The 16,149-nt window shown below is 45.1% G+C and overlaps 3 protein-coding genes across 4 annotated transcripts; 2 read left to right on the forward strand and 1 right to left on the reverse strand.

Moving 5' to 3' along the window:
* Nucleotides 1-6,047: 6,047 nt before the first annotated feature.
* LOC119210899 (endonuclease domain-containing 1 protein-like) lies at nt 6,048-8,869 on the forward strand. Of its 2 annotated transcripts, XM_037461405.2 has the most exons (3): nt 6,048-6,424; nt 6,995-7,568; nt 8,516-8,869. In XM_037461405.2, exons 1-3 carry the CDS (start codon nt 6,062-6,064, stop codon nt 8,539-8,541), a joined length of 963 nt encoding a protein of 320 aa, XP_037317302.2. In that variant the 5' UTR covers nt 6,048-6,061; the 3' UTR covers nt 8,542-8,869. The 2 variants fall into 2 exon arrangements, with proteins under 2 accessions (XP_037317302.2, XP_037317301.2); XM_037461404.2 differs by lacking the exon at nt 8,516-8,869 and having other exon boundaries at nt 6,995-7,890.
* Nucleotides 8,870-8,885: 16 nt separating this feature from the next.
* On the reverse strand, nt 8,886-14,469 carry LOC119210898 (zinc finger protein 263-like). The gene is given in 6 exon segments (XM_037461403.2): nt 8,886-9,446; nt 9,448-10,397; nt 10,540-10,651; nt 11,939-12,252; nt 13,417-13,744; nt 14,205-14,469. Coding segments are annotated over 5 exon segments (1,737 nt in total). The 5' UTR covers nt 13,724-13,744; nt 14,205-14,469; the 3' UTR covers nt 8,886-9,392.
* Nucleotides 14,470-14,729: 260 nt separating this feature from the next.
* Nucleotides 14,730-15,930, forward strand: mif (macrophage migration inhibitory factor). Its single transcript, XM_037461406.2, has 3 exons — nt 14,730-14,965; nt 15,330-15,502; nt 15,648-15,930. Exons 1-3 carry the CDS (start codon nt 14,858-14,860, stop codon nt 15,712-15,714), a joined length of 348 nt encoding a protein of 115 aa, XP_037317303.1. The 5' UTR covers nt 14,730-14,857; the 3' UTR covers nt 15,715-15,930.
* The last annotated feature ends 219 nt before the right edge of the window (nt 15,931-16,149 follow it).

The following is a 16,149-nucleotide window of genomic DNA, read 5'->3' on the forward strand; positions in this document are numbered from 1 at the left end:
GGCAAGATAATCCCTTTACCCAAAGATACCAAAACAACTTTCTGTGGCCCAAATAGTAGGCCTATTAGCATTCTGCTTAGTAAATTACTGGAAAAGATTGTATTTGAGCAAGTACAAAATTACTTTTCTAACAACAATTTGATGTACAGCAAGTAAAAGGTGAAGCTTCTTGGAAGTTCACGGTTGTTTAGTCGTGTTGTTTGTACATTGGCTTTGTGTCATCTGGATTACTGTTCTGTTGTATGGTCTGCTGCAGCAAGCACTCATTTAAAAACAATTACAAGTGGCTCAAAATAAGGCTGCAAGACTGGTTCTTGGTTGTTCTTTGCGAATTAGTGTTGCAGAGATGCATGACCGTCTTGCTTGGCTGGTGGTCAAGCATAGACTATCTGCTAACATGTATAGTATATTTTCATAGAATCATTAACACCCGGATTCCTAAATTTCTTTGTGACAATATAATTTACTATTCAGATATGCATTCACATTACATAGGAGGGGCGAATAGTCATCAGATTTCCTTACCCCTACCTAAATCCAACCTCTTTGAAGAGGACCGTGTTTTATAGGTCAATTGTGCTTTGGAACAATCTTCCAGTTGGGGTTCGTGAAATCAAGGGAAAAACTGGTTTAAAAAAAAAATTAAGACTATATATTATATACTATACTATATATATATTAAGACTATATTTGTTTTCAACAGTCATAATATCGTCTGGAATGGTTGAGCGAGGTTGTATCATGTGTCCTGGTGTTTTGCATTATATTTATTACTTTAATCAGTACTTTCAGAATTGTTTGTCAGAAAAGTGGAAAGAAGAAATCTACATTCAGATGAATGTAACTGAAAGGACGTTGACCCTGAACATCCATTTGATACTAACATGTGGTATAGCTATGTGAAGATCCTCTCCAGGTCGTATAACAAAAATGATTGTTTCGTATGTTCCCACATGCCGCATTCCTCAAAACAAGTAACCCTGCACGCCAAACCAATGAATAAAAGCCAAACTAAGTGTTTTGCTAGATTGGCCAGGAGTGGACATCAACATTCTGCGCCAATCTTTGTGACCGACCACACTTTTATTATAGACGAGAAACCAAATTCCGTCCGTCGTAAGCGCTGAGCTGTTAATTGGAGGACACAAAATGGAATCAAGCCTCATGTGGATATCTGGGAGAACAATGTCCCACAATGAATTTAAACTGTGGACCTCAAAGTAATTCTCTCCCTCGTCCCACAGGAAGGAGTGGGTAAATTACTCTTGCGTTTAGAAACTGTTGACTATAGGTTCCAAGTATGGGTAAATTCATCTCTGAAAGTAAACAAAGGCCAAAACCGTGAGATCCAGGCATTCCGCCTCATGGTGCTTCAGAACAGGTATTGGACCTCCTGACTGCATCTGAGGGAGGTGTCTGTGTGAAAATAGGAACTACATGTTGTACTTACATCCCTGACGAGGTTAATACCAATTTATCTACTGCCATGAATGTGCTGAAGCAAATGCAATTTGTCATGGCCAAGGATCACTCTGTCAAAGGAAACTGGAACATTTACTCATGGTTAACTTTTGGCCCCTGGTGGCAATTGATGTTGAAACTGCTTACACCGTTGGTCGTTTTCATGATTACCGTAAACCCTCAAGTTTACTGCTGCACAGCGCACCGGCATGTATTTGGGGCAGGCTTGTATTTGGGGCAGGCCTTTATTTCTTACTTACCGGTATCTTCTGTTATAGAATTGTATTATTTAAATAAAATAATGGGCATAATTACAGTAGGCTAATATGATTCATTGAATATGCGTTCAACACTTCCTGCAACCATTTACCGATAGGCTGCCGGTAGAATGAAACCGGTAGACCTATAGCTAATCAACTTTCTGGAGACTAACCATTTAGAAATGAATCAGTAATAAACCATAGTGTCATTCTTAAGATACATCGTTAATTACAGATATTTTCCAATGTTCTCAATTACAATCAAGCAAGTCAAAAATTTCACTCGGCCAAAAAAAAAAGTTTATCGCGTATAGCGCTTTATTTGCAGTGTCAACATAACAATAAATATCTGTTCCTGTCAAAGGACAGCAATCACAGAACGAACAGGAGACAACCAAAATTAAACCAAATGGCCAGGACTTAGACTAGGTCTGTCATATTACGAAACTACAAAATTTATCAGCAACATCTGAATGGGCACAGCCATTGAGCTACGGTCAAATGGAGCAAACAAACTGCAAACTAAATGGACCTTGCAAAATAGGTCAACATCATGAAAAATAGGTCAACATAGGAAAAATAGGTCAACATAATACTTAGGTCTACATCCAAAGCTCACCAGTAACATTTGTACAGCTATTCGGCGTCCCCCTCAACATCCTCTTCCCCATCCTCATCATCGAGAACAACAAGTTGATTATTAAGCAGCTCCTCCTCGTCGTTTTCCTCATCCTGGGCTACTTGCGTGCGGTTCTCCTCCCCCCACTGCCGGAGCTGCACCAGCGCATCCCTACCAGCGGCGCATGGCTGTCCCGCTTTGAAGCGCCTTCATGAACAATAACAAATTCGCCTAGTAGGCCTACGTGGTCAAATGTCTTTTTTTTATTGCCAACAGTCCATGAAATTAGCTAATAACATTAAACATGAGGAGAACATGTATTTATGAAATATTACTTTTACATTTATTTATTTTTTTTACCCCCGGCCTGTATTTAGGGCCCGGCCTTTATTTGTCGGTATCGACCGCGCCCCCGGCTACTATCTGAAGCCCGGCCACTAATTGAATCCCGGTCTTTATTTGAGGATTTACGGTATGTCTGTTATTTGCATGTATTGTGCCATGTTTGCAATCTATGATGACCAGAATGATCAATAATACTATATTGGCTTATGTAATGCTACATATCTGGGGTTATCTGACTGAAGAATATGATGTTTGTAACTGCTATCTGAAGTAATGCACACATCAAAAATAGGCAACTAAGTGATGTGCTGCTGATGTACTAGACAAACAGTTCACAAATGATTAACAGGAGGGAATGTTAAGGTTTATCATGTTTTGCTTTGTAATCATTGTGTAACTGTTTACAGTAACTTGGATTACCAGGTTGATGTATGAAACGTCCTTGCAACTGCTCTTGCTGCACTTTTCTGACTAACTAGAATTGCAAAACAACTCCATATCTGGGAGAAATGTACAAAACATTTCTCACCACACACACACACACACACACACAAATGTGACCGATACTGAATTATCATGCTTATGTGACCTGCCTGCTCAATAAAGAAGAGGCTGAAGGAAGAGTCCGGTCGGAGTTGGCTCTAGTAAGTCTAGTATTTTAAGAATCCTGACTACACTCAGAGTCTTTGTTTCTCCTGCTGTGATTTGCTCTCTGGTGTAATCAGCAGGTATCGAAGCCTTCAACTACGACTTAACAACCTGCACACAGTTCGTCTTTCATAGCCCAGCTTGATATTTGTTATTAGTAAAGTGTCAAGTCAGACTCCTTCACCATTTACCTACTAAGTAAATGTTAAATGTTGTCTTGTCAAATGATGGTTGGAAGTTAATGTGATCTTGAAGTATTCACTAACCCCATGATTTTCCAATAAAACACTGAAATGTGTAAAACGCCTTGTGATGAATTGAAATATTTATTTCTTAATGATATGGCCAAAACATATAAAATACCAAGCTGTCAATCATATTGTCTGGCAAAAACAACGGCACCAGTTGTGTAAGCAACCTTTTTTATAAATAACTCTATCATATAAATAAGTACAAGATTTGTACATACAAATAAGACCACCTCAAATCAAAATGGCTGTAGAAGAAAATAGAGAAACACCAAGTACAACTGACTTCCTGTCAATTTTGGACATTTGTCTTCTGTATTTACTCAACACAAATTGTCCACACGTACAGGATAGAAATACTTAATTAACCCCTAAAACTGGTAGAAAAAAAGACACTGAGTTAAAATAAGCACCTACAAACACACACACACACACACACACATTGCCAAACTTCATCTAAAGTTACTGACCCAAGTCCTGTGACACTAACAGAGAAACTAAGAAGTGAAAATCTACGAATGTGCAGATAAAGTGGGTCAAACAAACAGAGACAGACGGGATAGAGACAGACAGCCTGCAGCAGAGACCTGTGTAGTTGTTTGTTGAAGCAGAAACTCTTAACACAACAAACGTTCTACACTCACAGACCTCTGTGTGACGCACAAACAGAGCTCTATTTGAGGAGAGGGCTGCTGTGGTGGAAGAGAGACCCAGCCTAAACTTAACAAGTTGTTATCTCTTTCTGCGAGGGTGTGTAGTACTCATTCGTATGTGTGTGTGTCGCCTGTAAAAAAACAAACTATGCTGAAGCAGCATTCCAATAATAAAAATGAGAAGTTGAATAAGGATTCAAATAACAATACTTGGAAAGCTGAAGCGGCATTCCAACAATGAAAATGAGAAGTTGAATAAGGATTCAAATACTTGGAATGCTGAAGCAGCAACCTTTTTAGGAGAACAAGACGTACAAGAATGCAAGAATCAAAATGAGTGTTTGCACCTCTAGCATCACTAACATCGCACTTCATAGCATGCAAATCGTTTACATTGTGCGAGACCCTTCTGTGTCTCCCTTCATGCTTCATCTCTGTTGAAGCAATAATGCAGGTTTTGGGGCTTTTAGTTTATTTTGAGGGAAACTCCGGGTGAATTGGGACGTGCAGTTCCGCCATTTGACCACAGGGTGGCTCATTGCCACGGGAATGCATTTAAGTGGGTGACTGCTAATCAGCACAGGTGTGGAAAGGGGGCATAGAGATGAAGGTTAACATTATTAAGGCAGAGGTCACGAGTATTAACTGGGAGAATATCAATAAAATGTGGCAAGATAGGTGGGATAGAGAAGGGTAAAGGGAGACATTTCAATCAGATTCAAAAGAGTATCAAAGTTAACAGGGTAGGAGGTGGGAATAGGAGAGAACAAACTTTTCCAACAAGGTTACGGTTGGGTCATTGTGCACTAAATTAAACCCTAAAAATGATAGGGAAACACCACACAGGGTTGTATGAAGGGTGTGGAGAAGAGGAGTCAGTGGAGCAGGTAGTGATGAAGTGAAGTGTAGGGAGACGCAGAGAGAGGTTATGAGGAATAGTCTGAGGGAGGTAGGGCTGCGTGATGGCACTCTGAAAGGAGTACTGGCCATGGGTGAGAGAGCACAGGTTAAGGTACTGTTGGCATTTTTGAGGAGCATAGGGTTTTTTTATAGGATATGAATGAAATGTAGTGATGGGGTACAGGGGTATTTATTTGTATTTGTATTTTATTTGTTTTCTTTCTTTTGGTTTTGTTTGTTTTGGGGTAAAAGGGGTAGAGTATTGTCTGATCCATATTTGGGAGCAGAAGGTGGCGGTAATGCACCAATAAGATGGATGCCAACCGCTGTAAAACAACAGAAAGAAGAAGAGCACAGCTGTGGATGGTAAGCAGACAGGTTTTGAGTGTTGTGCATTGAGGTGACGTTGAATGTTGTGTGGTGCCTGTAACCGAAATGCAAGTAAATCGGCATTGGTAACTGTATGTGGAGCATGGATTAGAGAAACTAAAAGACACACAGCACACTGAACATTGAATCTTGTTCATGGCAGTATGTATGTGTTATGCCCTAGTGGCTTTACGCACTTCTACTTCTACAATCTCTTTAGACAGCGTGAAAAATCTGGGAACGGCGGCACGGCTGTGAAATGCTGAAACACCTCCATTTAAGAAGCTTATATATTGTCAAAAATATAAAAGGTCAGTGTTGATGCGTAGTTTACCTCCAACTTATCACAATCTCTGAAGGGTTAAACTCTTGAAACAAGATGTTTAACACCTCAGCTGATGGGTGGGGTAGAAAAAGATGTGCAGTGCAGGCGTTTCTCAGAAGTCTGCCTTCCTGCTTGTCAAAGGGGGAAGTTTGATGGGGGGGGGGGTTACACCCACCCACAGGACTGCTGCTTTCAGTACATATAAGAGCAACCCTCGAACGCCCACACTCAAGATGCTGAAAGGACGCAAGGGAGATCTAGGTTTAATTAACCTGGAGCTCTGTCTGTGTAGAATGTCACACAAGAAGATGCTGCAATGCTCCATGGGAGCTCTGCTTCTCCTCTTACCCTGGTTCGGTGGCCTGGTCCTGGGAGAGATCGGAGAGGACTTCTCCCAGTGCCTTAATTTCTTCTATAAGGAAACTCCACCCACAGGTATCGTAGGACAGGGGTACCAGCCAATATGCCAGCGCTACCAAAACCAGTACCGCTTTGCAACCCTGTATCACCGCCAGCATCGTTCACCTCTGTACTCTGCGTACAAACTCAGTGGGTCTGGCAACCGGCCTGATCAGGCATGGATGTTTGAACCTCAGGTGAGTAGAACAACAGAGACCTTCTTTTAAGACTGTAATGAACATTACTTCATTCAAACCCAGTTTTTAGTTTATACTATGTATTAGTGTGTAAAGGAGTGGACAAATTAAGATATAATCCATTCACAACTATCTCCCTCAAGTGAAACCAAAACCTCTGCAAAGTCTTTATTATTTATAACAGCTTTCATGCAGATAGAATTTGTTGAAGTACTTTTGCGATGTACTTGTGTTATAAGTTGTCCTGACTAACACAGTCATTACTATCAAGGCGTTTACTCATTATTTAAAAGTGTGTCTGAATAACTCATATATCGGTATTCCATTGTAGATTTATTTGGAATTTGTGTTTAGGTTTTGAGACAGCAAAATGACAGAGAACATTGATAGAATTTAAGTGTTCTCGTGATCATTGTGAGATTGTTACATGTTTTTTTCGGTGAAGTAATAGAGAAAGGAAAGTGGAAATCGTAAGTTCTGTTTGTAATTTAAGTGAATAGTTCACACGCCCATCTATTGTTTTCTTATGAGTTAAAAAAAGTTGTTTCCTTTTATCTGTCGGTCACTCAGTTGGCGGATTCCTGTGCCAGCTCAGAAATGCAAAACTTCACGAAATCTACCCTCGTGCACCAGAATGTGAAGGAGAACCAGGCGGTGAAGGCGGACTACAAGAACTCCGGCTTCACCAAAGGCCACCTCAATCCAAGCGGTCACCACGAGACAGAACAAGACCGCAGAGCCACCTTTACGCTGACTAACATTGTCCCACAGCATAAGACCTCCAACAACGGACTGTGGAATGTTCTGGAGCAGGAGGTTTTAGAAAGCTTTGAGGACTTCTGCACTGGGACTATGCATGTGATCACTGGAGTCATGCCGTATGAGTCTGAACCACAATGGATCAACAACAGGGTGTCTGTCCCTGAGTACATGTGGTCGGCCTACTGCTGCCCATCCTTCAAATCCGACCTTCCCAAGTCCGAGCAGAGCTTTTTCCCCACGTATGCCGCAGTGGGAAGGAATGATCCTAACAGTGGAGATGAAGTTGTGCGAGTTAATGCCAAGGCGAAACCCTCGGTGAAGGGCTACGAGGTGAAGCGCATGTCCTTAAAGGATCTGGAGAAGCGCCTGAGCCGGAGGCTGGGTAGGACCATCCATCTGTTTAATAGACGGTGCAAGTAGTAAATGTCTCTGTGGTGGGTGTGCACTGCTGTATTCACCATGTGCAGCACATCTTTTATTCTATTTACCTAATAATAAAGAATAATCAGGAAAGGAAATACACTTTATTTTTCAAATAATATTTTTCCCTGTAATGTTGTCATCGTGTAACAGTGATTTTACTAATGAAACAAGACATTAAATGGGTGAAGAGCCTTTGTAATACACAAAATAAATATTAATTCTGTTGAAGTATCCACTTTGTTTATACACATGCAAACACCTCAAAATAAAATGGTTGCACATTTCACACTTTGTACTGTCCGTATGTACTGCAGCAGGCAGACGCCAGCAGGATGTTGTAAAGTACAAATTATGCTGAGCAACAAGTAACTTTAGGGACAAACTGTGTCCAATGTGATTTTTGTCAGGAGGTTTTCTTTTAATTAGTGAAGATGATGTCAGTTGATGTCATTTTTAATCGCACATCTTCAAAAAAACAATTTTAAATGAAATAGTTTGAACCCTGAAGCTTTGGGGACACTGGGATTCTGGTGGCCACTTTGCATGATTAGTAAACCAGCTTTGCTTAATGGAGTCTATATAAAACTATTGTTTACTATTAACACACTATGTATAAAAATACTATGTCCTGGTTTTAGCCAAAAACAATGAATCTTTATAAATACTCCACAAAGCCACAGGCCAGAAAAGATCTGACATCAATCCAAGAAGTGATGCTTCAACCCTTTGGTTGAAAAAACAATGAAAAAAAGTGAAATGAAAGTTTTAGTGGACATTTGGTCAACGTTACCCTGAGCTTACGAGCTGCTGACTGAAGCTTTATATTCAACACAGAGTTTGTGTTTTCTGTTTTTATTTTGTTCTGCTCAGTAACCAAAATTCTCAAATCCATTTTCCACTCTTCAGGAAGAGCCAGGCAGTGTCAGGACTGAGGAACTATCAGGAAGGGCCATCTCAATCCCAGCATGCATCACAAGACAATTGAAGCCTATGAGGCCAACTCTCCAGTGAGAAGACATTGCCCCCCCCATCCCCAATCAGTCTGTTTAAACAGCACTGAGTAATAAAGGGTGAGACGCTCTAGTTAACATAGCTGCACACAGTTCCTCTTTCATAGGCTTGATATGTGTTATTAGTAAAGTGTCAAGTCAGACGCCTTCACCATTTATCTACTAAGTAAATGTTAAATGTTGTCTTGTCAAGTGATGGTTGGAAGTTAATGTGATCTTGAAGTATTCTCTAACCCCATGATTTTCCAATAAAAAATAAAACACTGACATTGATAAAAGGCCTTGTGATGAATTGAAATATTTATTTCTTAATGATATGGCCAAAACACAAAACATATAAAATACCAAGCTGTCAATTATATTTTCTGGCAAAAAACAAGGGCACCAGTTGCAACATGTGAGCCACTTTTTGATAAAAAAGACAAATGTACGACTCTATCATATAAATAAGTACAAGCTCTGTACAAATGAGACCACCTCAAATTAAAATATAGAGAAACAACAAGTGCAACTGACTTCCTGTCAATTATGGACATTTGCCTTCTATATTTACTCAACAAATTGTCCACACGTGTATCTTTGTATTAAAGTTGATTTGCCTTCCTGTCAGAACGTGTTTGAAAGACGACTCCAGATCACTGAGAACAACATGAGCCTCCACCAATGATTGGCATCGATCCCATGAGGTCTCCCACATTCAATAAAAAAACGCTTTTTCTTTCCAGTTCTGTCGGACGTTTAGAGGAGAGGCTCCTAAAAACACTGGTGGTTCTTCAGTTGCTCCACGTCACTAAAGCCGCTTCCGCAGTTGGAGCACTGGAGTGCCGCCTTCTCACTGGTGTGTATGAGCTGGTGTCTCTTTAAGTACTCCACGCGGCTGAAGCGCTTCCCGCACGCCTCGCACCCGTACGGACGCTCGCCGGTGTGAATCCGCTGGTGCCGCTCCAGATTGCCCAGGCGGCTGAAGCTGCGTCCGCATTGAGGGCACCGGTGGGGCCTCTCGCCCGTGTGCACCAGCTGATGCCGCTCCAGGGAGCGCGAGTGCGTGAAGCGCTTCCCGCAGATCTCGCAGCAGTGCGGCCTCTCGGCGGCGCACGCGCACTCGTGGTTCTTGAGGGCCCAGGCGTGGCTGAACGTGGTGCCGCAGTGGGCACACGGGTAGAGGACGTCCTCCCCGCTGTCCTGCAAATGGGATTCTCCTAGTGGGCAGGGGTGCTCCTCGCGCTCGGCCTGTGAGGTGAAGCCTCCTCCGCACTGCGGGCAGAAATGGAGCAGGTCGCCGCCCCCCTCCTCTTCCCCTACGCTCTCCCCGACACTGCCCGGAGCACACAGGTGGGGCAGGTGCGCTGGCTCCCCCTGCTCGGCCGCGTCCTCGCCTGACACGGAGGCGGCCGAGTCGTCCTCCCTTGACCTCTTCGACCAGCCTGACCTCGGCTCCCCTGCCGCCGTCACGACGTCCTTCGCCCGTCTTTGCCCGGTCTGCTCCTCTCTCTGGAGGGTGGGTGGCTCCAGCTCTTCATCGTGTTCCATTCCATCAAGACCGATGTACTTGGGCGCCAGGCTTCCCTCGCTGCCTTGCTCCGCCTCCGAGTCGGGGCTGACGGGCTCGGGAGTTGTCAGGGCGGCCTGTTCTCGGCCTCTCTCGGCCCTCAGTGCAGACTCCAGACCCCTCAGCTCGTCCATGGTCATGCCCCCCTCCGACGGCTCTGCGGAGTCAGACTCCCAGTCCTCATCTCTCTCTCCTGAATGGAGGCTGGAGTGACGATCCGACAGGTCCCCTGAGTGAAAACAAAAGGAAGGGGGGTGGGGGTGGGGGTGGAGGTAGCGCGAGTCATCATTTCTACCATCTTTCAAACTATTCGGTCCAAGACCTTTTCCCAAACGTCCCCTCCCTCAACCAGTGTGCACTGGGCTCCTTACCTTTGCTTTGGGCTCTGGAGCAAGAGTGGAGGTTCTGGTTGGGTGGGTCCATCTTCAAAGCCTCCTTGATTAGCTGGAGAGAGGCGGGTTGATAACCCTCTGTTTGGGCAAACTGCATTGAGAAGCACAGGGAGCATAGTTACTGGGTGAGTGACTCAAACCAGGTAGTGCAACACATTAGGGCTGCACGGTATGGCCAAAAATCCATATCACGGTATTAAGAAACATTCTGACGGTATCCCGGTATATCACGGTATTGCTTTTTCAAGTGAAGACATTAATCCTTGACCTCGAAAAAGGCCGCGGCTACCCGAACAGCTGCTCGCTGCTGATGGCCATCTTGCTCACAACTGGCCGGCGAGTTAGCGTGTTAGCTTGTTTTGGCTGCTAGTGTTGCCACCAGAGGCTCAACAGACTTAATAAATTAGATAAATCTTTTTCTGATCCAACGTAACTTACGTCGAATTTTCCAAAACCAAAAACCCTGCAAACAGACAGATCTCCTCTCTTGGGCACAAGTTGTGTTGGTGCATCTCTGGTCTCTTTGTTTCTCCTCTATCGCTCTTTTCCATGTTTTCATGTAACAAAAGAGTTACTTCTTGTTGTGAGATGTACCCAGCATGCAGTTCGGCGTGGATTTTTTTTTTTTTTAAATGTACATTTATTAGTATTGCAAAATGTTTATGTGTCACAAGCTGTTGTGTTGTGGTGGTTTTACCCGGTTAAAGAGTTTGTTTTGAGTCATTCATTGTTATAAAGTTATAACCATGACTCAATCTCAACGCATGTAAGACAACTAGCTCCGACCGCTTGGCGCTGTATCATGACGTGTAAAAATAAAATCTGCTACACAAATAGCAACGACAGATGTTATGGTGTAACGCCGGTATGAATAGTGCGTGAGAATTTAATTCTATAAGAAGGTCTTATACCGTTTGAACCGGTATACCGTGCAGCCGTGTAACACATTTATAGTTGTCATTTGTTGACAACACTGTTACTGGTTATACATACACACACACACAGGCATTTTATAAGACCGTGTAATGGTGCCACAGGGAGGCTAATAACATACTCTGCACTCTTTGAAGAGTGGAAGTGTGTCTTGCCACTTGGGTCACGTGGTTGCATTGCAAACAGCTTTTCACCTCTACAGTAGTATTTCTACCTAAAAGCTTGCAGCACAAAGGCTCCTCTGGGCGATAAATAACAAATCAATAGTCTTCATCCACATCTCTGCAGTTATTTCATGACTGAAAAATACAGGAACAATTCTCTGTGTTATCTTTCTTTCTCTGACTGCCTTCTTTTTCATTCTACAAGAAGCTGCTGAGTAGAGCAGAGATGCTGTGCCACTTTCTCCTCCTCCTCCTCCTCTGAGAAAATCTGACTCCCTCACCTCCTCTTTGATGTCGGCAGTCTCCTCCCCCTCACCGCTGAGGCTGCCCTCCCCTTCCTCGTCCTCCATCATCCCTCCCTCGTCTTCTTCATCCCTGGGGAACTGGATGAGGTACATCTCCCTGGCCTCCTTCCCCCCTCTTCCTCTTCCTCCTGGTCCTGCCACCATCCCCACAGCTTCTGCCCTTCTTCTTCTTCTTCTTCCTCCTCCTCCTCCTCCTCCTCCTCCACCAACTCCTCCTCCTCTTTCCTCCCACACACCTCCAGGCCAGCCTTTGCCATAGACTGCTGCCGGGCCTTTCTTTGACTTGCCTCCTGTGGAGAAGAGAGGAAGATGAGTGAATGGTGGGAGGTAGGTGAAAGAGGAAGGAGAACAGAAGGAAGGAGGCAGGAGAGAGGGGGGCACCGGGAGACAGGAAGGAGAGATAATGGAATATGAGGGGGAGAGAGAGAAGTGGGAGGAGATGATTGTAAGGCCAGGAGAGAGAGTTGGAGGAGAGAAGAGGGTGGCAAAGTGGGAGTTGAGAAGGAGGAGGGAGAGGATTGGAGAAGCAGAGGGGGAACAGGAGCAGAGGGGAGCTCGGGGGGAAGGGAGAGAGGAATAGGAGCAGGGGGAGGAGGAGTGAGCATGATGAATGAGTGGGGAGAGAGGGGGCGTAGCAGGACAGAAGAGAGCGGCAAGGAGAGAAAAGCGCATGAAAGAGAGGAGAAGAGCAAGAGGCAGAGACGAGAGGGAAATGTGCAGTTGGCGGGGGCAACACAGGAGAGGAGGATGAAGAGGACATGTTGAAGGAGAAAGAGCAGGGTTGAGGAGGAAAAAGAGGAGAGAGAGGAAGAGGGAGAGAGGCAGAGCAGAGAGAGACATGAAGTGGAGAGGGAGTATGTAATTATGGTGATGGTGGTGGTGGAGAGGAGCGGGAGAGGATTGGAGTGGAGGAGGTGGGGGAGGAAAGGAGCGAAGGGTGTGTGTGTGTGCAACGTGACGAAAGAGAGAACAGAGCAGAAGGAGGTGGGGGCAGGGAGAGAGGAAGGAGACGACGGTGTGGAGGAGAGAGGAGCGGGAAGGGGAGGAGGAAGAGTTGGAGAGAGAGAGAGAGAGAGTAGTGAAGGAGGTGGGTGGGAGGGAGAGGAGCAATGCAGGAAGAGGAGGGAGGGAGAGAGCGAGCAAATGCACAGAGGAGTGGGAGGGACAGAATGCAGAGGAGAGGGGGAGGTGAAGGACAGAGGGAGCGAACATGAAGAGGAGGCGGAGGAGGAAGGGAGGGAGAGAGGAAGGAGGGAGGGAGGGAGGGAGAGATCAGCTCTTGCCAGATGGTTTCCAACAAAACAAGTGCGTCTCCACATAAGCCCCCAGAGTGCACAGACGTAGCCATGTTTCTCACGTCACATCATTCAGCCAGAGGTGCCTTTTGAAATGTAAAGACACAACAACAACAACAACAATAATAAACACAGGCGCCATCCTCAAGGAACACTTACGGGCCCCCTCAACTTTTCGCTTCTGCCGCCCTGCGGCCGCGTCCTCTGCCGCCGCCGCCAGGCCGGCGTTGCGGCGGGTGGCCGCCCAGCCCATCCCGTACTTGCGCTCGGTCCTCAGTTTGTTCTCGGTGAGCCTCAGCCGCTGCTTGAGAGCGTCGTTCTCCTTCCGGTTGAGGGTGATCTCCACCAGGTAGTCGTTCACCATGTCCTGGAACAGCTTGGTGACCTCGCACACCGAGGCTCGGATCAGACTGTCCATCACGGCCGTCAGATGCGTCTCGAACGTGGACACCGACTCCTCCATCATCGTGGACGGCGGGGATCGGACCTGAAGTGGGATCATTGACATGTCATGAGTTTACGAACCCCGAACCTGCACCCGAGATCACAAAAGTTTCGCACCGTTGGTTCCAAACCGTGACGTCAGTTTTAACCGCCGCCCCCCCCACACACACACACGTCCTTACCGCCGATGTCAGTTAACGTCATGAATATGAACTTCATGTGTTAGCTAGCAGCTACACACTACACACAATACCGACAATAACAGTGTGACAGTTAATCCGCACGGTGGCATTGTCGTTAACGTTCCCGCACCTCTGTTATCGCTTCATGAAATACGGTACTGGCCGTGTGTTTACACCGCGTTACGCACGACCTTCGCCCGCTTAGCTCGTCGGTAAACGTGTAACATGGCAACACACAGTACAACTCTCCAGAAGAGGAGCAGCAACGGCTCCCAAGTGGTCGGGCTAGCAGCCGCGGCTAATTTAGCTTGGTGTACGTACCGTTTCTCGGATGAAATCCGGAGGGGTAGTTAGACGTGGAACAACAACGGGTTGAACGATACCACGGGTCGCCGATGAGCTTGATCGAGGGTCATAAGCACGGAGACTCGGTGACAAAGGAAAGCACCATCTAACTTCTTCGTCTTCTTCCTCCCCTATCTCCCTCTCTCCCTCCCTCCCTCTCGCTCTCTCTCTCTCTCTCTCTCTCTCTCTCTCACACACCCTCCCTCTCTCTCTGCTCCTCCTCGCCTCCTTCAGCACTGTTCGAGGATGATGTCTGCGCATGCGCAGTGCCGTAATTAGCCTAAACGCTAGAACCACCGCACCAGGAACATAAAGTCGTTCCCAAATAAACACATCGTTTTGTGCTGAATGTAGTATTGCAACAGTGTGCGCGAGATTTATTATCAAGGAAATAACAAAAACCCTGAATATGCTCGTATTCCCCTTCTATGTCTTTTAGTTCAGCGTGTCAACAGAGGTGTCATCCAGGAGGGGTGGAGGCGCTGTGGTCAGTTCGTCACATGGAGGTGTACGCTATACAAGAGAGGAAGAGACATGTTTTCCTTCCGTCTGTAGTCAGCTGAGTTGAGCCAGAGCATCTGCAGCTCCGCGTGATAGAGCCACTAAAACCCAGAACAGAAGGAGTAATCATGCCGATGTTTGTGGTGAACACCAACGTGGCCAAAAGCGACGTACCTGCGTCTCTGCTGTCCGAGGCGACCGAGGAGCTGGCCAAAGCTATGGGCAAACCTGCACAGGTAATGCGAGGCCGAGCCCATCCCTGCAGAACCATGCGTGTCCACTATGCAGCTAAAGGCTCCGAGGGCTTCAACGACCCACGCCTGAAGCCTGATGACCATTTAACTGCAGCTAAAAGAGGTTTTTCATTGTATGAGTACAGGTAGCTTCACATGGCAGCACGCAGGCACGATGGCAGTGTTAGCATGGACAGATGAAAGATCAGCTGCTTCAATAATGCTAAACCATCCAAGATACGAGTAAACTTTACGTTTATCATAAATAGAAAGTCTCATTGTTTCTGGCTTCATTTGTGATTGAAGTGGGTGGAATTGTGTTTAAAAAATGCTGACCTCAGTTTTGTTTCTGTCTTTCACATAACAGTATATTGCTGTGCTTATTAACCCTGAACAAATGATGATGTTTGGAGGAAAGGGAGACCCCTGCGCAGTCTGCTCCCTCCACAGTATTGGCAAGATCAGCGGAGCTCACAACAAGCAATACTCTAAGCTCTTGTGTGGACTGCTCAACAAACACCTGGGCATCTCTCCCGACAGGTAGCGTACACACACACACACACCAGAAGATTTACTGCACATGTGTGACAAAAAGTATTATATTCACCCAAATCTCCCAGGGCCTCATAAAACTTGCTCAATGTTAATGTTCAATCTCATTAACCTATTTCTTTGTCTATTTCAGGATTTACATTAACTTTGTAGACATGGATGCAGCCAATGTGGCCTGGAACAACACTACTTTCGGATGAGAAGCAGGTTAAGCCACAGGCATTGAAGATAATTCCGGTATTTTCCTTTATGTATGAGCATAGTTAAAACCACCAGTCAAGGAAGATGCAAAGACACGTTATTGAGGGGCCAATGTACTGTATGGCAATCATTTAAGCACTTAGTTGAACCTTCAGTTTTGCACTTATCCTTTTTTGTTTGATTTGAAATGCAATAAAGATAACTGTGCAGACCTATGATTATGTTGTCCTTGATCGTCTGAGAGAGTCAAACCAAAAACACTTGAAAAAAAAAAAATGTATTAGACTCTTTCCGGAAAACTTGTAGTGAAAATGAATTGTCCTCTTGCAATGTAGACACGCACAATAGCAAGCCTTTTTTTGAATATGATAATCAAAAGCTCTTTCATAATGCTAATTTAGGGAATCACTGTCTTGAGGAGTGCAGGTCAGAGG

The sequence above is a fragment of the Pungitius pungitius genome, chromosome 2 (genome assembly GCF_949316345.1).
Source record: "Pungitius pungitius chromosome 2, fPunPun2.1, whole genome shotgun sequence".
Lineage (NCBI taxonomy): Eukaryota > Metazoa > Chordata > Actinopteri > Perciformes > Gasterosteidae > Pungitius > Pungitius pungitius.